We start from the raw sequence: 26,442 nt of genomic DNA, 5'->3' as shown, positions 1-26,442 counted from the left end.
AACTGAAATCTTTTAGATGGAGGAAAGTAAAAATGAAAAAAAAAATACTAAAATAATATGGTTGCATAAGTGTGCACACCCTTAACCACTTACAGACCGGAAAAATTTCCCCCTAATGACCAGGCCATTTTTGCGATATGGCACTGCATTGCTTTAACTGACAATTGGACAGTCATACGACGTTGTACCCAAACAAAATTGACATCCTTTATTTCCCACAAATAGAGCTTTCTTTTGGTGGCATTTGATCACCCCTGCAGTTTTTTTATTTTTTGCGCTATAAACAAAAAAGTGTGACAATTTTGAAAAAAAACAAACAATTTTTACTTTTCGATATAAAATAAATATATATATATATATATATATATATATATATATATATATATATATATAAATCGCAATAAGCTTATATCGATTGGTTTGCGCAAAAGTTATAGCGTCTACAAAATAGGTAATAGACTTATGGCATTTTTTTTTTTTTTTTTACTAGTAATGGTGGCGATCTGAGATTTTAAGCGGGACCACGACATTGCGGTGGACAGATTGGACACTTTTTTTTGGAACCATTGACATTTATACAGCAATCAGTGCTATAAAAATGCACTGCTTACTGTGTAAATGTCACTGGCAGGGAAGGGATTAACACTAGGGGACGACCAAGGGGTTATGTGTTCCCTGGGACGTGTTTTTAACTGTGGGGGCATGGGACTGACTGGAGGAGGAGGAGAGATTGCTGTTCCTAATCAGTGGGAAGAGCAGATCTCTCGCCTCCAGTCAGAACGGGGATCTGTCTGTTTACATTGACAGATCCCTGTTCTGGCTCTTTCCCTCAATCGCGGGTGGCCGTCGGACATCACGGCCGTCGGCCACACGCATTGGGTCCCCCACCGTGCAGCGGGCTAGCGCGCCCCTGCTATGGCTCTTAAAAGGAGCTGACGTACAGCTACGGTGATTCGCGGGAAAGAGCCGACCTGCCTCAGTATAATGATGGCGGTGGCTGGTCAGCAAGTAGTTAAAATACTTTGTTGAAGCACCTTTTGATTTTATTACAGCACTCAGTCTTTTTGGGTATGAGTCTATCAGCATGGCACATCTTGACTTGGCAATATTTGCCCACTCTTCTTTGCAAAAACACTCAATCTGCCAGATTGTGAGGGCATCTCCTGTTCACAGCCCTCTTCAGATCACGCCATAGATTTTCAATCGGATTCAGGTCTGGGCCATTCCAAAACTTCAATCTTCTTCTGTTGAAGCAATTCCTTTGTCGATTTGGATGTATGCTGTGGGTTGTTGTGCTGAAAGATAAAGTTCCTCTTCATGGTCAGCTTTCTAGCAGAAGCCACAATGTTTTGTGCCATTAACTGGTATTTGGAACTGTTGATAATTCCCTTTACCTCGAGGAAGGCCCCTGTTCCAGCTGAAGAAAAACAGCCCCAAAGCATGATGGTATGGTGTTCTTTTAATGATGTGCAGTGTTTTTGCGCCAAAAAGCTCAACCTTGGTTTCATCAGACCATAACACATTTTTCCACATGATTTTGAGAGATTTCAGACGTTTTTACAAAATTTAGCCGGGCATGGATGTTTTTCTTCGTAAGAAAAGCCTTCCGCCTTGCCACTCTACCGCAGACATATGAAGAATATGGGAGATTGTTGTCACATGTACCACACAGCCAGTACTTGCAAGATATTCCTGCAGCTCCTTTAATGTTGCTGTAGGCCACTTGTCAGCCTCCCTGACCAGTTTTCTTCGACTTCATAAATTTTGGAGGAACATCCAGTTCTTGGTAATGTCACTGTTGTGCCATATTTTTTCCACTTGAGGACTGTCTTCACTGTGTTCCATGGTATATCTAAGGCCTTGGAAATTATTTTATACCCTTCTCCTGACTGATACTTTTAACAATGAGATTCTTGATGCAGTGGAAGCGCTCTGCAGACCATGGCTTTTTCTGTATGGTGCGACTAAGAAAATGTCAGGAAAGACCTACTAGAACAGGTGAACTTTAATTTGGGGTTAATCAGAGGCACGTTAAAATGATGGCAGGTGTGTACTGACTCCTATTTAACATGAGTTTGAATGTGATTGCTTAATTCTGAACACAGCTACATCCTCAGTTTTAAGAGGGGGCGTTGCAATAGGTAGGTCTATTGAAGGCAATCATTTCAATAAAATCAAGCTGCATTGTGAAATACAGTAATCTTCGTTAAAGTGGTTCTAAAGCTCAAACATTTCTTACCTTAATGCATTCCCTGCATTTAGGTAACAGTATCGCCTCCTTACCCTTATTCTTACCAGAGTCCTCAATCCGGGTCACCCTGCGCTCTCGGGCTTTCTGCGGCAGTCGGGGCCAATGCCTCACGCTGCAGTGAATCAAATCCTGTGATGAGGGAGCAGGGCCGAGCCGCATTGTGTCTAAGGATGCAAGCAGCGTGGCTCCAGAGTGAGCCTGCAGATGGTATCCAATAGGAAGCGGCTTCCTATGGAGAACTACAGAAGAGGAGGAGCCAGGAGCACAGGCAGAGGACCCAAGAAGAAGAGGCTTGGGTCTGCTCTGTGTAAAAGCATTGCACAATATTTGACTTTACAATCACTTTAATGTAATGTGCTCACTTGTCCACTTCCCGTCCGCTATATAGCAAAACGACGGCCGGAAAGTGGCTTCATTATCCTGCCTGGGCATCATTTAACGTCCAGCAGGATAAGCCGCGGGGGCGCGCAGTGATCGGTGGTGTGGTGCGAGTCTGATCGAGGCTCTTTGCCACGTGATCAGCTTTGTATAATCACAGTGTAAACAGATAAAGCCTTGTATCGGCTTTTCCTCTACTCGTGCTGATGGACGCGAGTAGAGGAGAGCCGATTGGCTGCTCTCATGACAGAGGGGGTCTGCACCGAGGATGCCAACTGATGGCCACCAGGGATAGCCCATCAGTGATGTCTGCGAGCGTCTCTGATCGGTGAGGCATATCAGCAGCCATCGGTGCCACCTCCTCACTGTAGGAGGAAAAAAAAACTTACTTTACAGTTTTGTAACGAAGAAAAAAAAAAACAAAAAAAAAAAAACAAAACTTTTTTCTTCAAAATGTGTAACACAAAAATAAAAACCCCAGAGGTGATTAAATACCACCAAAAGAAAGCTCTATTTGTGGGAAAAAAAATACAAATTTTGTTTGGGTACAGCGTCGCATGACCGCGCAATTGTCATTCAACATGTGATTGCGCTGAAAGCTGAAAATTGGTCTGGGCTGGAAGGTGTACAAGTGTCCGATATTGAAGTGGTTAACATGTAGTAGTTTCCTTCAATCCATGTTTTTAGTCTTACCATGAAATAGCATCCTTTCATTCGCATGATTATGATTTTCCTCTGTAACCTCTTTTCGCCGGTGTGTGTATTTCTCCCAAAGTTTCTTATTGCAAACCTTTTGAATCTGTAGCAACATTGGAACATAATGGGTTAGGTGCATTAAAAAAAAAAAAAAAAAAACCCATGACAAGAAAAGCATCAATATATCATTAGCATCTACATACCTTTGATATATTGTATCTGTTGAAAACTCCGCCAGCATGTCCTCCATCCCTGTGCTCTCTGACAGTACTCTGCATCTGAAAAAACATTAACCCAACCTAACATTACATTTCACTTCACTTCACTTCAGGTATCACAGCACAAGATTTTGAAGGAATAATGACTAAAGAACTAGAGGATGTGGAAAGCACAAATTTCAAGCAAACAGACAAAAAAGATCAACTGTTCATTTTCTAATTTGACAAATTAACAGAGCAAATTAGGATCCGGCAGGACTTCATAATGATTATTTAAACAAATGTAATATATTTGTAATTTTTTTTTCTTAACTTTCACAAAACTGGAGAAAATAAAGCATAAATTGAAAAAAAATGCATGTACACCAGGACCAGGAGATCCAGATAAAGGAAGCTGAAGGCATTATTACAATCTCAACATTTCCTAAAAAAATTGGGCTTGGTTCTGCTCCTCCCAGCTCCCAAGCCATCATACTGGTCAATGAGGTTAACCATCATATTAAAGAACAATAGAGGGCTCAAGAGAGGGCCGTGCCCAAGCTTTATTTCAACAGAAAAGGTAAGATTTAGCCATCTGAATCTACTAAGAGTTGCAATTGTCACTTTCATTTTTTTCTCTGCTTATAGATTTGTTTACAATAGGCTAATTTTCAATTGCCCAAGTATGTGGACAGAAAAAAACTTTTAAAAGAAAAAAACTCAATACCAATGTACAATTACTAGCAGTTTGCATAATTGTTTTGCCAAAGTTAAGCGGGCCATATATGGATCAAGACTTGGCCTGTTCAACAGGGAATGGACTAATTACAATCCATGCATGGCCACTGCAGTTGAACAGAAGTCGCTCTACCAATCGACTTCTGTTCAGCACTGCAGGATATAGCAGTGTATTCTGATGGCGGGGGAATCTCTCCATTGTCTGTATGCAATGACACAGTGGAGAGGATTCCCCCATCCACCTCGAGTGTCAGTTCACCCACTGCCTGAACGAAAGAAAAAAAAAAAACACCCTAACCCATGTATGGCCAGCTTTTGGTCATTTATATGGAAATATTTCTGGTTAGACAATTTCTACCATCTAGCAGTATCTTAAGGCTACAAAGGCTTTTACCTCCTCTTCTACAGACAGGAATTCTTTGTCATCTGGAGCTAGGTCAATCAATATAGTTCCGCTGCCAGAGTTGTTAAGCGTCAAGTAAGGGTTCAAACCTAAAAAGGAGGCACAGAGATCCAAAATCAAACAAAAAAAAAAAAAAAAAAATCTAAAAATGGTTCAGAATATTTTTGGACATACAGCAATCACCAGATAATAAACATCAGAAATTAGGGTTGCACCGATACCAAGCATTTGCACGAGTACTTGTACTCATGCAAATGCTCCGATGCTTGAGCAGATACCTGGGCAGTCAGAAGCAATCAGTGCCGCGGTGGGGGGAGTTACGAGCACCGATCTCCCTGTATAGATTTCAATAAAGCAGTTGACAGCCACTTCTCCTCTCACCCCAACTTCCAGCTGCTTTATTGAAATTTATACATAAAAATCGGTGCTTGTAACTGTCCCCACCGCGACACTGATCACCCCTGACCTGTCCCCTGTGTGCTCCTCCAGTCCGCCTCCGTGCTCCTCCTCCCCCTCTGCCCCCCTCCGTGTCACCATCCGTGCTCCTTCGGTCCCCCTCTGATCCCCTCCTGTCCCAGATATCAGGATGGAGAGTGGAGGAAGGAGCCGGTAAATCTGTCCTTCCTTTTCTGAATGAACAGTCAGAAAAAAGGAATGTACAATGATGTCCTGATTAAAATGAAATCTGGAAACTACCTTAGGTAAAAAATCCAGACAAGGGCGCGTGACCACTCTGTCCTGATGAAGAAACAAAAAAGGTTCTTTGCAAGAAAGGGCGGCTAATTCTGACACCCTCCTAGCCGAAGTTATAGTCACCAAAAAGACCAATTTCCTGGTTAATAGGACAAACAGGATATGCCCAATAGGTTCAAACGGTTGACACTGTAAAGCTGACAGGACCAAATTTAGATCCCAGGGACATAAAGGCGGCTTAACCAGCGGCCTTAGGTGCGTTATTCCCTTAACAAAAGTTTGTACCAAAGAATGGGAAGCAAATTGGTCTTTGGAAAGAAAACGATAAGGCCGAAATCTGTCCTTTAATTGTCCCTAAAGCCAGCTTCAAGTCTACTCCTGCTTGAAGAAAGGCCAGAACTCTTCCAATCGTATACCTACAAGGGTTCCATTTCCTTTCCTCACACCAAGAAATGTATGACTTCCAGACTCTATAATAAATAGCTCTAGAAACTGACTTTCTAGCATTTATCAGAGTAGACAAGACTGAACCCATGATACCACGGTCCTTCAATATTCTGGTCTCAATAGCCATGCCATCAAATTTAGCAACCGTAAAGGATGGAATATGGGTCCTTGAGACAACAGGTCTGGACGGCACGGAAGGACCAATGGGTCCCCCACTGCCAATTTCACAATCTCCGAGGACCAGGATCTCCAAGGCCACGCTGGGGCCACTAGGATCACTGGCTTTCGTTTCTCCTGTATTATACGTAGTAAGTGCGGCAGAATTTGGAACGGAGGGAAAGCATATATCAGAGAACACTGATCCCAAGGAACTACCAACGCATCTATTCCAACAGCAAGCAGATCCTTGGTCCTGGATACAAACCTGTCCAGTTTGGCATTGAATCTGGATGCCAGCAGATCCACATCTGGGGTCCCCCAGTGTTGACAGATCTGTAGAAAAACTTTGGGATGCAGGGACCAGTCCCCCGGCAACAATTTCTGGCGACTTAAGAAGTCTGCCTGCCAATTGTCCACCCCCGGTATAAATACTGCCAAAAGAAACGGCACATGCTTTTCTGCCCAGGTCAATATGTAGTTTACCTCTCTTTGGGCTGCCCGACTCCTGGTACCTCCCTCGTGGTTGATATATGCCACTACCGTGGAGTTGTCGGACTGGACGTCCAGAAACGCAGAGCCAGACGAGCTGCCCGAATCTCCAATAGATTGATGGGCAAAGTCCTTTCTGTCTGGGACCATATTCCCTGGACAGACGCCTCCTCCAGGACTGCTCCCCAACCCAGGCGACTGGCATCTGTAGTTACTACCCTCCAGATTGCCGGTGGAAAAGATTTCCCTTTTCTCAAATTGCTGGTTTTTAACCAAGAGAGACTCCATTGTACCTGTGGGGATAGAACCATAGGATGATCTAAGGTTCGAGCAGACCTGTCCCAGGCTCCCAGAATGCTGTTCTGGAACACCTTGGAGTGGAACTGTGCATATGGAATTGCGTTGAAGGATGACACCATTTTGCCCAGCAACCTCATGCACAGCCGAATAGAAGGCCTTGGTTCTTTTTTCACATTCTGGACGAGTTCCACTATGGAAACGACCTTTAAGGGGGGTAAAAACACCCTTTCTTGGGCGGTGTCCAAGACCAGACCCAGATACACCAAGGTCTGGGTTGGGCAAAGGGTTGACTTGTCCACATTTGGAATCCAACCCAGGCGTTGCAAAATCCGCACTGTTTTGACACGTTTTGCATAAGGATGGTGCAAGAGCAATCCCTCAAGAGAAGATCGTCCAGATAACCTACCACGGAGATCTTCTGGGACCTTAGGAACGCCAATACCAGGGTCAGAATCTTTGTGAAAACCCTGGGGGCCGTGGCTAGACCGAATGGCAGTGCCACAAATTAAAAATAACGGCCCTCTACTGCGAAACGCAGAAACCTTTGTTGTGGACCGTATATCGGTACATGAAGGTATGCGTCCTTATCTATGGACGTCAAATAATCTTCCTTTCTCAGAGATTTTATTACTGAACGAACCGACTCGTTACGAAGGATCGGACGTTTACAAAAAGGTTGAGAGCCTCGAGATCCAAAATGGGCCTCAGTTCCCCATTTGGTTTCGACACGGTAAAAAGGTTCGAGTAAAACCCCCTGAATCTTTCTTCGTGCGGAACCTTAACAATTACCCCCTGCTTCAGCAGATGCTGCAAGGCTAGGAATAGGCATTTCTTTCTCTCTGGATCCGACGGGACCCTTGAGTACAAAAAACGGTTTGGAGGGATCTCCCGGAACTCTATTCTGTAACCCCGTGTTATAGTGGAAATAGCCCATCTGTCTTGGACCAGATCTTCCCATGCATCCAAAACCGCCGAAGCCTGCCCCCCAACCGTGAGAGCGGGGGCGTCCCTTCATAAGGTTGACTTGGAGTTGGACTTTTGGTTCCAGGGCTTCCTCTGACACTGAGGTTTTTTAAACCCTGACGGCTGAGGCCGTCGATACCGCTTGGGGGAAGAGGCACTAGGTCCTGGAGCATTGGGAATTTTTTTAAGAGGGTTGCTTACCTCTCCTTTTAGTAAGGAGGAGAGCATTTTTTCCTCCAGAGATCTTTTGGATATATTTATCCAGATCTTCGCCAAACAAGTGTTCTCCATGAAATGGAAAGGCTGCAAGTAGCCTCTTGTATGGCGTCTCAGCAGACCAGGTCTTTAGCCACAGAACCCCGCGCATATGTACAGACAGTAACGCAAAACGAGACATCTGCTGAATTGAGTCTTTCAATGCGTCCACTGCAAAACATAAGGCATGAGGAAGCTCCGACAATTCCTCGGAAGGTTCCTCCTGACAAGGCAGGTTTTTTATTAACCTTTTAACAAGGTCCTTTAGGCTCGGTTCACACATCGGCGGCACGACTTGCAGGTCGCCTCAGCGAGGCGACCTGCAAACGACTGCCGGGGCGACTTGCGAGACGACTTCTGCATAGAAGTCTATGCAAGTCGCCCCAAGTCGCCCCCAAAGTAATACAGGAACCTTTTTCTAAGTCGGAGCGACTTGCGTCGCTCCGATTAGAACGGTTCCATAGCACAGAACGGGAGGCGACTTGTCAGGCGACTAGGTCGCCTGACAAGTCGCCCCAGTGTGAACCGAGCCTAAGGGATTGACAAATCCCAATGGCTGCAACTGCTGCACCAGCTACCGCAAAGGAGGCTTTAAACAAGGACTCTAGCTTTTTATTGGCCGGATTCTTAAATACCTGGGCATTAACCACTGGACAGGTTAAATTCTTATTCACTGAAGAAATGGCGGCGTCCACCAAAGGTGTATCCCATCTCTTCCTGAATTTTTCCTCCATAGGATATAAGATAGAAAACCTTTTTGGAGGCAAGAATATCCCGTCAGGATGATCCCAGTCTGCGTAGATCATTTGCTCCAATAATGGATGCAAAGGGAACGCTTGGGAACCTTGCTGAGGTCGCAAGGATCCCAAAGTAGAGCAGGAGAGTCCAGACTCCTGAACCGGAGGTAACTTAACCACTTCAAAACCAGCCTCATTTTGGATTTTAGGTGTTTAAGAGTTTAAAACAGGTTTTTTTGCTAGAAAATTACTTAGAACCCCCAAACATTATATATTGTTTATTTTCTAACACCCTAGAGAATAAAATAGTGGTCATTGCAATACTTTTTTTGCACCGTATTTGCGCAGCGGTCTTCTAAGCGCACTTTTTTTGGAAAAAATTCACTTTTTTGAAAAAAAAATAAGACAACAGTAAAGTTAGCCCAATTTTTTTTAATATTGCGAAATATAATGTTACGCCAAGTAAATTGATACCCATCATGTCACGCTTTAAATTTGCGCCCGCTCGTGGAATGGCGTCAAACTTTTACCCTTAAAAATCTCCATAGGCGACGTTTAAAAAATTCTACAGATTGTTTTGCGTTACAGAGTAGGTCTAGGGCTAGAATTATTGCTCTCACTCTACCGGTCGCGGTGATACCTCACATGTGTGGTTTGACCACCGTTTTCATATGCGGGCGCTACTCACGTATGCGTTCTCTTCTGCGCGCGAGCTCGTCAGGACAGGGCGCTTTAAAAATTTTTTTTTTTTTTTATTATTTATTTTACTTTTACTTTACTTTTCACTGTTTTTAAAAAAAAATTTGGATCACTTTTATTCCTATTACAAGGAATGTAAACATCCCTTGTAATAGAAAAAAGCATGACAGGTCCTCTTAAATATGAGATCTGAGGTCAAAAAGTCCTCAGATCTCATATTTAGACTAAAATGCAAAAAAAAAAAAAAAAAAAAAGTCGTTTAAAAAAAATGACAAAAAAAATTGTGCCTTTAAGAGAAGTGGGCGGAGCCGTCGTAATGACGTCGCTCCGGCCGTCACATGGTATAGAGACGGGTGGGGGCCACCTTGGCCTCACTCGTCTCAGTACCTCAGCAGTGACAGGTCCCGATCTCCTCCGCCGCTACCGACGGCTCCGGTAAGCGGCGGAGGGCGCGGGAGAGCGGCGGGAGGGGGGGTGGCACCTCTCCCACCGCCGATAACGGTGATCTCGCGGCGAACCCGCCGCAGAGACCACCGTTATCGTGTACAGAATCACCGGCCCTAAAGATGGATACCTCGGTTGTGGCAGCAGCTGCTGCCGTTACCGAGATATCCATCTTTAAAAAACAGGACGTTAATATACAGTGGGCGGTCGGGAAGCGGTTAAACCCAACTCGTACCATCTCAGTCAGAGATTGGATAAACAATTTCTGGGAATGGGAGGCTGAAATTGGTTTTTCCGAACCCGAGTCCTCAGCTGAGGATTCATCAGCCTCTCCTTCCCGGTCTTTCATGGCCACCTCCTCCAAATCCTCTGCCCACTCTGGTTCCAGATCACCTGGACCCATTTGGCTATAAGAGTCCTGGTGCTCTAGTGATTCTCCACTTGGCCCAGGCTCAGGGGAGGGAGATCTATTACGTTTCTTTCCTCCCTGTGTTACAGCAGCAATCATGCCAGCTATGTTGCCTTCAAGGCCTGCTAATGCCGATGCCAAATCATCCTTAGTAACATAAGCCAAGGCAGGAATATTGGTGGTGGCCACGATGCCTGACAAATGCAATGGCTCAGCCAGGCCAGATGCCGCAGGTCTTTCAGGGGAGACTGAGGCTGCATCAGCATGGGGCTGGTCTCCTGTTTTTAAGGAAGGTCCTCTTACCCCTGTGCTTGCCCTGCTCCCTGTACCACGTTTTCTGGAAGACATTGCTTACATACATGGAAAAAAGTACTCCCCACAAGCTGAGACCAGTGTAAAACCTATTGCAACTGTGTCCAAAAACCTCCAGACTCACATGCCCAAGTATCGGTCTGCGTTGTCCCAGCACATAACAGGAGCACCTGCTCCTTATAAAGCCTGCATTGGACTGAGCGCATATGCACGCCACATCCGCTGTGCCCAGACGCACGCGGCGCACCCGCACAACGGCGGCGCGCACACGGCACATGCGCCATACCTGGCGCTCTGTAATCCCCAGACACAGGCAAAAAGGTCACACCAGAAACAGAGGGAATATAACCAATAGTAATATAAAGAAATTCCCAAAGGGAGTACTCATAATCCCAAGCAACAGGGTCTGTTTTATCAGGCTCAATCTCCCCCCATCACAGCGGGTAGCGCCTTTGAGGACCTTCAAGGACCGGGTCCCAGATTTTTTTGGGGCCACACCCTTGGACCTGTAAAGCACCCTTCTGGTTTACCTTGGGCAAGATATGACCAGGAATACCAATTTAACAAGCGTCCAGTGCCATTAATTAATTAGTCATTATTATGCTGCTCTGTGTTCCATGATGTACGATAAAGAAATGCCATAACACTGAGATTAATAAAAAGGAGAACAGCACTGCACTGCGTTAACAAACCCCAAAAACAAAGTGCTTGCTGTGGTGTGAATGGGCCCTAACCAGTACATTTGTGCAGCACCAAGATAAAACGCTCCTTACCGCAAAAAGAAGTCTAAAGCTTCGTACGCATGATCGGATTGTTGGCAAAGCGTCAGACTTTTGTCCGAAGGGCGTGTGCCGTGAACTTGTCTTGAATACAAATGCTACACAATTGTCGGCCAACAAACACGAACGTAGAGACTTATGAGGAATTTCAGCTCTTGAGCGCCACCCTATGGGCACCTTCTGCTAATGTCATGTTTGGTGACCAATGATTCCGAACATGTGTGTTTGTACTTTGGACATGTGTGACAGACTTGTGTACACACAATAGGAAAATCTGACAACAGACCGTTGTCCGCCGAAAATTTACTAGCCTGCCATCTGTTGGCGGAAAGTTGGCCAACAACTGTCTGAGTGTACAAACGGTCGGATTTTAGGCAAACAAAACAGTCTGTCATCACACAATTCCCTGTCGAAAATCGGATTGTGTGTACGAGGCTTAAAATGGTTGTAAACCCACTTTGAAAAAAAAAAAAAAAAAAAAATCAAACACCTGCAAGACAAAGGCATAATGAGCTAGTATGCATAGCATACTAGCTCATTATGTAATACTCACCTGAGATCGAAGCCCTCGCTGTAGTGCTTGTACACAGCGCCAGCCGGCGACATCACTCTCGGGGGTTACTTCCAGGTATCACGGCTCCGGCGCTGTGCTTGGCTGGAGCCGCGATGACGTCACTCCCACGTATGCACGTGGGAGCCGCCGGTAACGACACACTCACTGAAGCAAGCGGCACATACGTGCCATTGCTTCAGTGTGCATGTACCCATGACGTTGGCACATGCAAATACAGGGGATATCTCCTAAACCGTGCAGGTTAAGGAGATAGCCTGGTTAGCTACAGGTAAGCTTTATTATAGGCTTACCTGTAGCAAAAAGTGGTCTGTAAGGGTTTACAACCACTTACAAACTGAATGGCACTGTTAAGGCACAAAGGTAAACAGCACTCATTTTACCGCCTGTTACTACAAAGCATCAATCATACGCACGTGTGACCAGCTACAGCAAGAACAAAATATTTTTCTCCTGATTTCGCTTTATCTAGCAACAGTGTTACAAGAGCCAGGCTCATGGTATAAATGCCATTAGAACACAAAGAACCATCTTTTCCACTCTGATACTTTCCGAGAAGTTATTCCACACTTTGGAAGACATATTAATTACCTTGTTGGCCCGATATGAGCCGCTCCACACCTTTGATTATTTTATGCCTGTGCCCATAAGCATTAATTCCAATCTCCTTGAACTCCTTGTGTCCCATCTCAATTAGAACATCTAGTGTGATCTATAAACAGACATGGCAGAAACATGTGTTTATATTAACGCTTTAGCCTAAATTCAAACATTCCTGTGTTTATCATGCACATGTGAGTGGATACATTAAAAACAAATGTATGCTGAAAAATATACAGGAGAATGATTTTTTAACAAACCAATTAACCATTTTAAAATATAAAATGGCAGCATTAACATGAAATCTCCAGGGTGTAACATGAAACAAGGTCACATTCCTCAACCCAACCAACAAACTGCTCCTCACCTAAATTGTCGGGTGCTTCTCCCTGCTATTCTATTTCTTTTTTTTAGTGTGGCTGTGCATGGCCCTGCCATCCATTCACAGAATCTGAGTGGGAGGACTACAGAAGCAGAGGGACTTACACAGCACCAGCACAAGTGCGGTGACTACGCTTGTAGTCTATTGTTTACTTCCCCTCCAGCCCTATAACAGTAGGTCTGTAAATCCGTATGGATCTCAAATGGAATCTAAACAATGCAGGAGCCTGTGCTCTGCATCTTTGATGCACTGATCTCTGTTGCAAAGAAGTCTTTAAATGCAAAACATTAGCAAACATTGTGAGTGCATTAACTATAGGTTTAGCAAAAGGTGGGCAATGCATTTTTAAGAGCCAACAAAGAAAAAGCAAAGTCACCAAGACAAAAACTAAAAGGGCAAAAACACCTGAAGTAAAACAAATTGTTTGGGCAAAACTTCCATACAAATCTTGCAATATAGAAAAGCATAAATGCTCAGTCCATGCCAAGATAATGAAACGTTTGAGACCTATAAGATAACTTACCTGTTCTCGCTCAAAGATTTCAATCACGTGTTCAAGTCCAAGGTTCCGCAAAAAGTGATTAATGCTTACATCAACTCCTGGAACTTTGTAAGACAAAATGGAGAAAAACAAAACAAAATGAAGCTTCTGTTTCTGACTTGCTTGATCCAGCTGTTAACATTGGTTGGTATGGGCAATTTCAACTTTACATAAATACATATATGGCACTATTAAAACACCTTATATTATAATATACTTCGCTCTCTACACTGTGTGTGTCCAGAAAATAATGATAATTAAGATCCTACTCTCTAGAAGGGCTATGTGAAGGGAGAATCTGGCCAAGGTCACATGGGGTGCCAGGTATACGTTAGAACACTGACCAATTGCTTTCCAGCCCTGTCAGAATTGAGACTTTTTTTGTGATGCCCCATTCAAGTGCCTCGAAAATTAAGAAAAATGCGAGTTTGGAACAGCAGTACATGATAAAATTGGGTAAAAGTGCATCAGAAACTTAGGAAATGGTGAGGAAAGCCTATGGAGAAGCTTCACTATCATGTGCACATGTGTACCAAGGCCTTCAAGGAAGGACGAGAAGGTGTTGAAGATTAAAAACGATCAGGATGACCATCTTAAAAAATGTAACAAAATTTAAATGCAGTGAGGTCTGTTCTTAACCGTGACCGACGGCTCACTTTTATTGTTTTTTTAATTCACATGGAATTGTCCATATGTGTAATTGTTCATACCTACTGGTCAAACTGTGAATCAAAGATTTTACCTGAAAGTTCTTGGTCACTTGAGTTTTTCGTATGCGTCCCGAGATTGGCTCAACTTGGATCCTTCATCAAGAGAACGCACCGAGTCACAGAGCTATGGCTGACAGAGTTTTTGGCTAAAAAACACATGACGGCAATTCCCCATCCACCCTACAGCCCAAACTTGGCTCCTTGTGACCATTTCATATTCCCAAAAACAAGGAGGGTGTGAAAGGACACCATTTTGGCAGTGTGGATAACGTCCAAAGAGCCAATACGCAGGCTGTGAAAGCAATTACTTGAAGACTTCCAGGGATGCCATGAAGAGTCAAAAAAAAATCGCTGTGTAAACTCACAAGATGAATAGTTTGAAGGAGACCATGCTCAACTGTAAAATTTTTCAATAAAAGAACTTTTAAAATGGCATTCTCATTACTTTCTGGACACACCTCGTATATCTATCGAATCAAATTTATCCATCTACACATATACACACAATGGTCCAGAATATCTTAAAAAAAATATTTAAAAAGATCATCAAAAGTGTGTGTTACCTTCCTCCTTCTCCAAAGCTACAGTGCTCTCAGCTCCACCACTAGCTGTAGACTGCGATTCAGAAAAGCTGGTGGCCAAGTTATCCAAGCTGCTGGCAGCAGAAAGTGTGGGTGGACTTGGGGGTAATGAAGATAAGACTCCTGCTGTTGTTGATGTGGGCTGGGAAACGTTGATAAGCTGCGGCTTATAAAATGCTGGTAAAGATGCAGGAGGCATAGCTGCTGCTAGAAGTGCGCGTACATCATCAGCCTGTTTAAAGAACAAAAAATAAATAAAAATAGCCACAAATCCAAACCCTGACAGATCTGACTTTTTAAAACCTCATTATATGTTACAATAGCTATATCAATCCTAACACACAAGTATAGTGATAGATCCTGAAAGATGTTTTAATCCCTGGCCTTTAGCTGAAGAAGAAAACACAAAACTGGGGCTCCACTTTATGAGAGGTTTAAGTTTCTATGAGATCCCTGCAATCTTAGGATTAAAAGGCAATATGACATTATTGCTACATTGTCAGGGCCAAACAGTTACTGTTCCGAGATCACTAAAAAAAAAAATCTAGAGAGAAACATGCCAAAGACATGTTGTCATAAATGACTTCTATTACCAATTTAAATAACTGGTCACTTTATGAAACCAGCAACATAACTAAAGCTATTGTTCAGGTGCATTGTAAGTCCTCGTGCACACAGGGCATCCGAAAAAAAAACCCCCAAAAAAAACACACAAGCTGCAAAGCCAGTACCGACGCCAGGAAAAAGTGGCTGTAAAAACATGCTTAGTAGATTTTTGCATTGGCGTTAATGCGTGTTTAGCAGCGTTTCTCTGCCTCTTCTATTATCCACTCCCAAATACAATTACTACCAAGCACAAGTCACATGACATGTCAAAATCAACGGTTCCTATGAGAACCGTCTTAACTGATCAGACTTGTGGCATGTGACTTGTGCTTCGAGAATCATGAAGGGGAACCCCATGCCAAAAAAACCCCACACACACACACAAACGGCATGGGGTCCCCCCGAAATGCATACCAGACCCTTATCTGAGCATACAGCCCCACAGGTCCTCCTGGACCATACCAGGACACATGCCCTCAACATGTGGGGGTGGGTGCTTTGGGGCTCTGTGCCCGCCACCCCAAAGCACCTCGAGTATAGTGTACATTGTACCCCCTACCCATTCACCCCCATAAAAAGCCTAACACACGGGGGGGGGGGGGGCAATGGATGCCTTAACCACAAGTCTCCAAGGTCCTTATAAAAACCAAATGGTTGATGTGATAAAATTAAACATAAAAGTTCCTGGACTGACCATGAGGGGCTCATAGACTGAGATCTAGGATCGGACAATCTGATTGTATGACAATCACGATGGTCGGGGGAGAAGGAGCCTGTTGTGGAAGTCCATGGCGACAAACAGCACTGGTCTCCATTGGAGGAGGGAAACCCCTGATCCCTGCATACAGCTATGCAGCCTGCACAGAGGCTGCAAGGTGGACCGAGGGCACAGGGAGCCACAGGGCAGACAGCCACAAGGAAGTCATTGGATACAACTTTGCGTGGTGGTGAGCGACTTCCTTGTGGCTGTCTGCCCTGTGGCTCCCCGTGTCCTCAGTCTGCCTCGTGGCCTCTGTGAAGGCTGCATAGCTGTATCCAGGTCAGCAGGGATCGGGGGTTTCCCTCCTCTGATGGAGACCAGTGCTGTTCGTCACCGTTGACTTCCATAACAGGCTCCTTCTCCCCCGGCCATCAGGACAGAGAGTATGAGCCAGCATCTATTTTGTCTTGGGACACCACATCACGGTTCCAACTTTACTGAATCCCCCGACACCCTCCCTCGTCCTGTCAGCTTGCAGCTTCAACACTCCCTCCCCAGAATCACCATTGGCCCAACAGCCTCAGATTACCCAGCTCCCTGGCCAAGAAAGGGTTTAGAAGTTTCATACATCCAGGTCTGTCTATTCTCCCTCGTGCAGCTGGCTGTTCCAATTGATTTGTCATACCATTCTTGGGTTATGTACCATTCTATTTTATTTAAATTATTAAACTTTTTATTATGATGAAGTGATTACAAAATGCGCTGGCCCTGGGGTTTTTTTTTTTCCCAGCTTGAAAAATGCGTGTGCCCACTACAGCTCCTAAAAGCCTTGCCTATGTCTGCATGAACACAAAGAACATGGAGAGGAGTTTTTAAGTTGCAAAACAAAATGTCTGACGCTGGTAAAAGCACCTGTAAACATAGCCCTGTGTTCATGAGGCCTAAAAAGCAATTTCTGCATCCAAGTAAACAGCAGATTCATTTTTTTCTGTGTTACGTTTATGTAGCTGAACACCAACATCAAAATGAACCCACAAATTAGCAAAGTAATGACACAGGGTGATCAAAATATGTGCATTTCCTTGGTTAAAAAAAACCTGTGCCAAAAGGTAATTTGATGGGTTGCAACTTCAAACTTGATGTGATTTAGGATTATTCAGAATTGATCATAAAAGGGGAATACTGCAAACAAGAAAATGTCAATGCAACACAAAATGGAACATTTGACTACTTACTGTAACAAGATCTAAGGAGGTCTGCCCCTCCTGATTTTTCAGTGTAGGATCGGCGCCATGTGCCAGAAGCAATGCACAAAGCTGTGTCCTTCCTTTCTGAGCAGCTTCATGCAGTGGAGTAAAGGCCCACTTATCAGTGGCATTCACACAAGCATTGAATTTAATAAGTAAAGCAGCCACATCCACATGCTGGGAAAAAAAAAAAAGAAAAAAAAAGACAAAGTTTGGTTATTGGAATATGTACGAACATTACAAATGTATACTATACTGGAGACAAAAGTAAGGCTAGGGTTTTGGCTGCTACACAATAGAGAACCCATCAATAAATTCAAATACAGAATACACAAAATCGGTGTTAGCTCCAACTAAACAAAATACAAAATAACTGACAAAAAGTAGCAAGGAAAACTTTAACCACTTGCCTACTGGACACTAACACCCCCTTCCCGGCCAGGCCAATTTCCAGCGATGTTGCACTTTGAATGACAGTTGCGCATTCATGCAACACTGTACCCAAATTAATTTTTATATTTTTTTTCTTTTTTACACAAGAGCTTTCTTTTGGTGGTATTTAACCACTTCAGCCCCCGGAAGGATTTACCCCCTCAATGACCAGGCCATTTTTTGTGATATGGCACTGCGTCACTGACAATTGAGAGGTTGTGTGACGTTGTACCCAAACAAAATTGATGTCCTTTTTATTTTTTTGCTCACAAATAGAGTTTTCTTTTGGTGGTATTTGATCACCTCTGGTTTTTATTTTTTGCGCTACAAACAAAAAAAGACCCGACAGTTTTGAAAAAAAATAAAATAAATAAAAAACACTATTTTTTACTTTCTGCTATAATACATAAAAAAAAAAAAAAAAGTCTTCATCAGTTTAAGCCAATATGTATTCTTCTACATATATTTGGTTAAAAAAAAAATTAAAATAAATCGCAATAAGCGTATATCGATTGGTTTGTGCAAAACTTATAGCGTCTACGAACTAAAGGATAGATTTATGGAACTTATTTTTTTTGTTAACTGGTAATGGCGGCGATTTTTAGCAGGACTGCGACATTGCAGTGGACAAGTCTGACCCCAAATGATACTTTTTGGGGTTTAGTGACATTACAGTGAGCAATGCACCGATCAATGTATAAATGACACTGGCAGGGAAGGGGTTAACACTAGGAGCGATCAAAGGGTTAACTGTATTCCCTGGGTGTGTTCTGTGTGGGGAATGGCCTTACTGGGACAACACAGAGATGGCTGTTCCTGATCACTAGGAACAGCCAATCTCAGTGCTGTCCCTGTCAGAACAGGGATCCGCCTTGTTTACATAGGAAGGTCCCTGTTCTGCCTCTCTGTACCACGATTGCAGCGCGCCCACTCTCACGATTTGTGCAGCCGAGCCGCCTTGCAGCAGTATATTTCCGGAAGGCGATCGGCAAGTGGTTAATCACCAGTGGCGTTTTTTTTTTTTTTGCTAAACAAAAAAAAAATTTTTCATAGTTTGTTATAAAATTTATCAAACAGATAATTTTTCTCCTTTACTGATGTACGCTGATGAGGCTGCACTGGTGTGCCCTGAAAAGGAGGCATGGATAGACGGCACTAATAGGGGACACTGGTGGGCACTGTTGGGACAGCAATGATAATAAGGACACTACTAATCAATGTTCTGATTATCAGCGTTGATGTCCCTTTAACACTAGACCATTATCGGCTCTCTTTTTCTCTCCTTACCTGGGGAAAGAGAAGCAGATAACCGGCTTGTGTTGACATTTAGGGGAAGAAGGAGGTTACTGGGATTTCACTCAGGTAAATTCCTTCCTCCACTTCCCTGCCCCAAACCCAGTGGTTTCTGAATCACAAGCGGTGACTCCCCGAAGATGTTTGGGAGTGAAAGAAGATATCAATACCATACTAGCTGAAATAACCCATCCTATCTGCTAAAGGTAAACCATAAAAGTTACTGATCAGTGCAGGCAATGTTAACCTCTAACATCCAGTTTATAGACCTAAAAATCGACACATGATTAATACAACTAAAATATGGAGCACGAAAATCGAGGCAAACATTGACGAGCCACATGAGAAGTGTATTGGGAGAGAGAGTGAAGAGTGAGAGAAAATATTATATATATATATATATATATATATATATATATATATATATATATATATATATATATATACATATACACACACACACATATCTTTTCATGTGACAACACTTTAGAAATGACACTTTGCTACAATGTAAAGTAGTGAGTGTACAGCTCGTATAATAGTGTACATTTGCCGTCCCCTCAAAATAACTCAACACACAGCCAATAATGTCTAAACCGCTGACAACAAAAGTGAGTACACCCCTAAGTGAAAATGTCCAAATTGGGCCCAATTAGCCATTTTCCTCCCCAATGTCAGGTGACTTGTTAGTGTTACAAGGTCTCAGGTATGAATGGGGAGCAGATGTGTTAAATTTGGTGTTACTGCTCTCATACAGGTCACTGGAAGTACTTTTTAAAAGGCACTGTATATATGTATTCATACCCCTTTAAGTTTTCCACATTTTGTCATGTTACAACTGTAAATGTATTTTATTGGGATTTTATGTGATAGACCAACACAAAGTGGCACATAATTGTGAAGTAGTAGGAAAATGATAAATGGTTTACAATTTTTTTTTTTTACAAACAAACATCTGAAAAGTGTGGCATGCATTTGTATTCAGCCCCCCTGAGTGAATACTTTGTAGGACCACCTTTTGCTGCAATTACAGCTGCAAGTCATTTTTGGGGATGTCTCTACCAGCTTTAAACATCTAGAGTGACATTTTTGCCCATTCTTTTGCAAAATCACTCAAGCTCTGTCATATTGGATGGAGAGAATCTGAACAGCAATTTTCAAGTCTTGCCACAGATTCTCAATTGGATTTAGGTCTTGACGTTGACTAGGTCATTCTAACACATGAATATGCTTTGATCTAAACCATTCCATTTTAGCTCTGGCTGTATGTTTGGGGTTGTTGTCCTGCTGGAAGGTGAACCTCTGCCCCAGTCTCAAGTTTTTTTGCAGACTAACAGGTTTTCGTCTAAGATTGCCCTCTATTTGGCTCCATCCACCTTCCTATCAACTCTGACCATCAGTCCCTGTCCCTGCTAAAGAAAAGCATCCCCACAACATGATGCTACCACTACATTTCACGGGGGGGGGGGGGGGGGGGGGGATGGTGTGTTCAGGGTGATGTGCAGTGTTAGTTTTCCCCTACACATAGCATTTTGCTTTTAGGAAAAAAGTTACATTTTGGCCTCATCTGACCAGAGTACCTTCTTCCACATGTTTGCTGTGTCCCCCCACATGGCTTCTCGCAAATTGCAAATGGGTCTTCTTATGGCTTTCTTTCAACAATGGCTTTCTTCTTGTCACTCTTCCATAAAGGCCAGATTTGTGGAATGCACAACCAATAGTTGTCCTGTGGACAGATTCTCTCACCTGAGCTGTGGATCTCTGCAGTTCCTCCAGAGCTACCATGGGCCTCTTAGCTGCTTCTCTGATTATTGCTCTCCTAGCCCGGCCTGTCAGTTTAGGTGGACGACTATGTCTTGGTAGGTTTGCAGTTGTGCCATACTCTTTCCATTTTTGGATGATGGATTGACCAGTGCTTCGTGAGATGTTCAAAGCCTGGGATATTATATATTTTTTTAAACCTAACCCTGCTTTAAAACTTCTCCACAACTTTATCCCTGACCTGTCTGGTGTGTTCCTTGGCCTTCATGATGCTGTTTGTTCACTAAGGTTCTAGAACAAACCTCTGAGGGCTTCACAGAGGTGAAGCCAATCCCAGGACTCTTATCTCAATGGAGTATGCATGTTTGTTTGTTTTTTTGGGTAATACTCAGGTTTCCTAACAATATATTAGGGTTTCTGTTGTGTGACCAATCAATCTGGCCATAGAGTTATCTTGCCTTATAAGTGCTGTGTAATATGACATTGCTAGTCATACTGCCCGGTAGTAAACTATGAATATATTTTTTCTCAAAATGCTTTTTTTCCCCCACACTAAAAACCTGTCAAAATTACAAACAAGGCATTAATCAAGTTTGATAAAAAGAACATTTTACCCCATATGATGCTGCATTGTGCAGTGGAATAAGTCCCCCTTTATCTTGTGCATTTACATCAGCACCATGTTGTAACAGGTACTCCACAACTTCCAAGTTGTTGTAGCCAGCTGAAAAAAAAAAAAAAAATTTAAGCATAAAGTTTCCAAAGATATGTATGATGCGGCGTCTCAATAATGTCAATGTTTAACATCTTAAAAAAAAAAAAAAAAAGTCAGTATTAAAAAAATGCCTTTACGTACTTTCTTGCACCTGTCTGGCATTTTAGTTCATGCTGCAACCTCAGTGAAAAACAAGGATTTTTGTGTACCTTTAAAATCCCTTTGAGTACACAGGACACAGAATTCATGACTACTTGGGCTATTCTGGCACCTTCTGGCCAAAAAAAAAAAAAAGTCTGAAATCCTTGTCCAGGCATAACCCTTCCTAGCTTAGTTAAAGTCATACTAAAGTCTCGTTTTTTTTTTCGTTAAAAATAAAACAAGTTATACTTACCTGCCCTGTGTAGTGTTTTGCACAAAGCAGCCCAGATCCTCCTCTTCTCCTCAGGACCCTCTTTGGCTCTTCTGGCCCCTCCCTCCTGTTGAGTGCCCCCAGAGCAAGCTTGCTCTGGGGGAACCTGAGCCGCAGCTCCCTGTGTCAATTTAGACACAGAGCCGTGGCCCGGCCCCCTTTCTCTCCTAACTGACTGACAGCAGCAAGTGCCAATGGAGCCGCACTGCTGTTTTAGCCAATGAGGAGGGGAGTCCCAGGCAGGCGAGACACTCCTACAACATTGCTGGATCTAGATGGACCTCAGGTAAGTGTTAGGGGGGCTACTGCACACAGATGGTTTTTTATCTTAATGCATAGAATGCATTAAGATAAAAATGCCTTCTGCCTTTACAACCACTTTAATGTCTCAGTTTTGTAGCAAGTAGCAGTGCACCAAAATGAAAACCGATACCGAAACCAAAAGTTCAGGATGCACTTTGCTGAAAACCTAAATGGACAGTTTAAAAAACATTTTTTTATAAATAATTGTATTATATTCGACTTTTTAATGAAGTATCAACTTAAATGAATAGAAGTTCATTATTCGGTCATTATCTGCATCAATGATCCTATTTGCAGTTGAAAATTATCTATGTCGATAAACCTGTAATTTTTGGCGGCCAATATATCAGTGCATCCCTACTAGGAAGCAATGGGGAACAGAAATAAGGTAAGGGATCTCAGTGCCCTGTGGTATACTCCAAGAAAAGGCTTTTACAGGCAAACCAAATATCCTAAGTAATCAATCATGCATCACATGACACAGAGGAGTTAATATTTATGATTGTTTGGGATGTCCCAAAGCACTGAACACAAGGAGACCGGGTAAAAGCAACAAGGACAACATGCTCAAAGTAAAAAAATAAACACAGAAGGAAACCTCACTACAAAGCCACTTGCAAGACCTTCTGTGGAAAACTGGCAACTGCAGAAGCGCAAATATCTACCTGGTAGAACTTGGTAAACGTGTGAAGAGAAAACCAGGTGGCTGCCTTAAAAACTTGAACAGCAGAAGCTCAATGCTGAATAACCCAGGAAGTGCTGACACACCTGGCTGAATGGGCAATGACCAAGAAAGGGCCACCTTGCCACCATAGGATCAGACAGTCAAAACAAAAAACTGGAATATTCAGAAGAACTGAACAGCACGAACATCCAAAAGAGTGAAGTACCTTATCCTTAGGATCCTCAGGATTAGGACAAAAAGGATGGCAGCGCCTTAGATAAGGAGGAGGACCGAGGACAGAGGTCTGAGGGCTACCCTAGCCTCAAGAACCAGGAAGGGTTCTTTTCAGGAAAGCGCATCCAATTTTGAGACCCTGCATGCCAAGATAGTGGCCACCAAAAATACCACCTTGTATGTAAGCAGCCACAAAGGAATCTATCAGAGAGGTTCAAAAGGTAGAGGTCTGCAAAACACACAAGTCTAAGTTACAAGGTAACTCCACTTTCATGGAAAAAAATAAAATGGTGTATTATATAGAGTAAGAGCCTCTTACAGCTGATCATGCAACCCTCATATGGTTGCAGAAAAATTCTCCCTTGACACAAAGGAATATTTTGCCCTGAAATACCAGATAAGGGCAGAGATTCAGAGCTAATCTGACACTTAGGAGAAGCCTCACTACCAGATAGAGGTATTTGAGAGCCGGCTGATCGTCTCCCCCCCCCCCCCCCCCTTTCTGCCTGCCCAGGACGATGGCAGGGTCTGTAGGCCTGTAAACCCTGCAGGGGTAGACTACCCAGCTGAGTGGCGTGTATATACAAGCCAAAACACTGATGTTGTAGTTAATACCTCTTCAAGTGTACCAAACACTTGATATGCTTGTAGAGTTGTGCTGTATTCTGACAAGAATCACCGATTGTGGAAAAACTGGACCTGTGCATGTGCAAAATAAGGGCAAGGACGACATTTCACACACACACACACACACACACACACACAGCTGCCCCCGCCCCTTTTAAGCACCACTATTGTAGTGGAGCACTGTGTACAAACAGCCCAGAATGCAAGGGGACACCCAGGGAGAAAGACTGCCCACTAGTTTCACATAGCCCAGAGGAACTCGCCAGTCAATGTAGCAGGGCAAACAGGCCCATCATTTGCACATCACAGCGGGTGCGCCCCCGCTGGGTCTTTAGGGACACCGCTATCCCAAGGTGGTCACTGCCCTGGACCCATAGAGCACCCTGTTAATAAGCTCACCTAGTACACTGTACCCAAGAGATCACTACCCATAGGATCTGGTGCCAACCAGCAGCATTACAAGCCATCCCCGCTCTCTTGCATGCAGGGTTAAGAGTACAGTTCCCTCTTGCCCTGCTGACCATAGGGACTAGATTAAAGGCTCACCTTTGGAACATGTTTCACCCGTATTTATGGTGTAAAATAACATGTTTTAGCTTCTGCATTCTCTCACCCCCTACTGTAACAGCGGGCAGGGGATCCTTTCCCCACACCAGTGTCACAATTTAAAAAGAGCGTGGCCACACAGGGCACCACGTCATTCATTAACAGAGTTTGGCGAATAAACTACAAGTACTGTTGTCCGCAGCTGCTGACCAATTGTAGTACTCAATGAACTGCAGGGGTGCTGGCAAGTGTCCTCGTAGTTAATTTATTCTTTCTGCAATTCAGTAACTGCCTGCCCAGATCAGAGGAACAGGCAGACAGTGTACTGAGAGTCTGCAGGATCCTGGCATTGCAATTGAGATCTGCTGAGCAATGTTTTACAGGCTCCAATGTAAAAATAAATAAATGCACTTTTTTTTTTAACCTGTAAAAAGATGTGATTTTTTTTTTTTTTTTAAGGTGAACTTATCCTTTAAGCCAGGATCTACTGCATCCTGGAGTTAGAAACAGCCCAGGATCTATGGGAGTCACAGCCCATGAAAGGACTGTCTGTAGGGTATGGTTAATATAGGATCTTTGCATTGGCCACATCAGGTATCAGAAATGGGGAAATGGTTTTATAATACAGATCAAATTACTTGAATGACTATAGAGCCAGTGATCTATAACACCTATTCCAAAGATAAATACCACAGCCTCAATCTTTTGGAGGAAAAAATACAAATCACACAAAGCTTTCAAACTGGTCCTGAAAGCAAAAAAGCACCTCTCATAATGAAAAAGGTTCTACAGACATTTCTGACTTCTTTAGAATGTTATGCTTTTTAAAATACAAACAAACAATGGTCATTCTTATGTGTAGTAACCTTTGTCAACTAATCTGACAATTCTGCTAAAGACCAGTACAATGAGAATTCTGAACAAGTGCTATAGGTTTCTGCACTTAAGAATTAGCAAACTGCTTTTTGAACTCTTTTTACTGAATACGACTAAAGAACTACTGTTAGCTGCAAACCATACTTATGAGAAATCATAATCACACTCACCTGCTAAATGTAATGGGGTAGAATGTCTGCCTTGTGTATCCCTACAATTGACATTTTCAGCTGTGCAAAGTTTTTTCACTCGAGCTGCACAGCCTCTCTTGGCAGCATCCAACAAGGCTGCATCTCCACGGAGGAGATCCTGAATGTCTGTATCTCCATCTTTAACCAGGTCCAAGGGTGTATTTCCATCTCTATTCTTTTTCGTTGAATCAGCTCCATGCTGTTTATAATAAAACCATTTAAACACTTAATGAACAATAGTGATTTGCTTAAAAAAATAAGGCCAGTTGAGCAGTATTTTACAACTCTGGTCCTCAGGGACTAATAATAGTCTATGCCACAGATTTACACAGGAGCCATACAATGCTACTCCTACACGATATACTTTATTTAGTAACTGAAGTACAGCATTGAAAACAAAGGATAACTGCACTTTTTGTTCTTGTCCCCCTAGATTATACAAAAACAACAAATCGGCATGTTCCCAGCATCACAGCATGTAGTTAAATATAGAGTTCATTTCCTGCGTAAAGTGCTCCCTCTAGTGGTGGCTGGGTGCAGGTTCTTCAGCAGCAACGTGAAGCAAACAAACAGGAGTTGGCTCTGCAAACTGTGGCTGAAAGAACATTGATCTGTCAGGATACAGAAGCGATTAGTTTCTGTGCAGCCAGCAGCTAAAAGGATCTGTACTAAAAGCTATGTATTGCTTATTGGAAAGATTATGCAAATGTACCTATCTAAACAGAAATTTTCTGGGTAAATACCATTTTCAGGATGGGACATTCACTTTTGGGAAGCATACTAAAAACAGTACTGTCACTGTTCAATGTTGTGACTCAGTCTGTGTGATGCTTTCGAAACGCACTAGGATGAGGCAGTAACCCTAATGCCAATCTCCTTTTGACAAAATTTTAATTGAGCTCCTTCTCACCTAAAAATTATACAAAAAGTCAATATCAAATATTGTGTAAGCATTTCCTGTGCAATCCTTTACAAAGCACATAAAAAAAGGACACTTGGCAATCATTTCACCTTTAAATCAGTACAACGTGTTAGCATTCTAAAGATGGCCCCGCTCATCACATTTTGATTTTACAAACATTTTAAGGTTTAACAATTATG

General features: G+C 43.0%; 1 protein-coding gene across 1 annotated transcript in view; it reads right to left on the bottom strand.

The window, feature by feature from the left end:
* The window catches only part of TNKS2 (tankyrase 2), an 81,616-nt gene that overhangs the window by 7,201 nt on the left and 47,973 nt on the right, over window positions 1–26,442 (bottom strand). The window contains 9 exon segments of the mRNA XM_073596414.1: window positions 3,323–3,428; window positions 3,529–3,603; window positions 4,655–4,752; window positions 12,512–12,632; window positions 13,426–13,508; window positions 14,717–14,966; window positions 17,276–17,464; window positions 21,388–21,497; window positions 25,321–25,540. Coding sequence (XP_073452515.1) covers window positions 3,323–3,428; window positions 3,529–3,603; window positions 4,655–4,752; window positions 12,512–12,632; window positions 13,426–13,508; window positions 14,717–14,966; window positions 17,276–17,464; window positions 21,388–21,497; window positions 25,321–25,540 — 1,252 coding nt within the window.

Source organism: Aquarana catesbeiana, linkage group LG08, assembly GCF_042186555.1.
Source record: "Aquarana catesbeiana isolate 2022-GZ linkage group LG08, ASM4218655v1, whole genome shotgun sequence".
NCBI classification, from domain to species: Eukaryota; Metazoa; Chordata; class Amphibia; order Anura; family Ranidae; genus Aquarana; species Aquarana catesbeiana.
The sequence above is the reverse complement of the archived record's forward strand: the minus strand, read 5'-3'. Positions and strand labels throughout refer to the sequence as shown.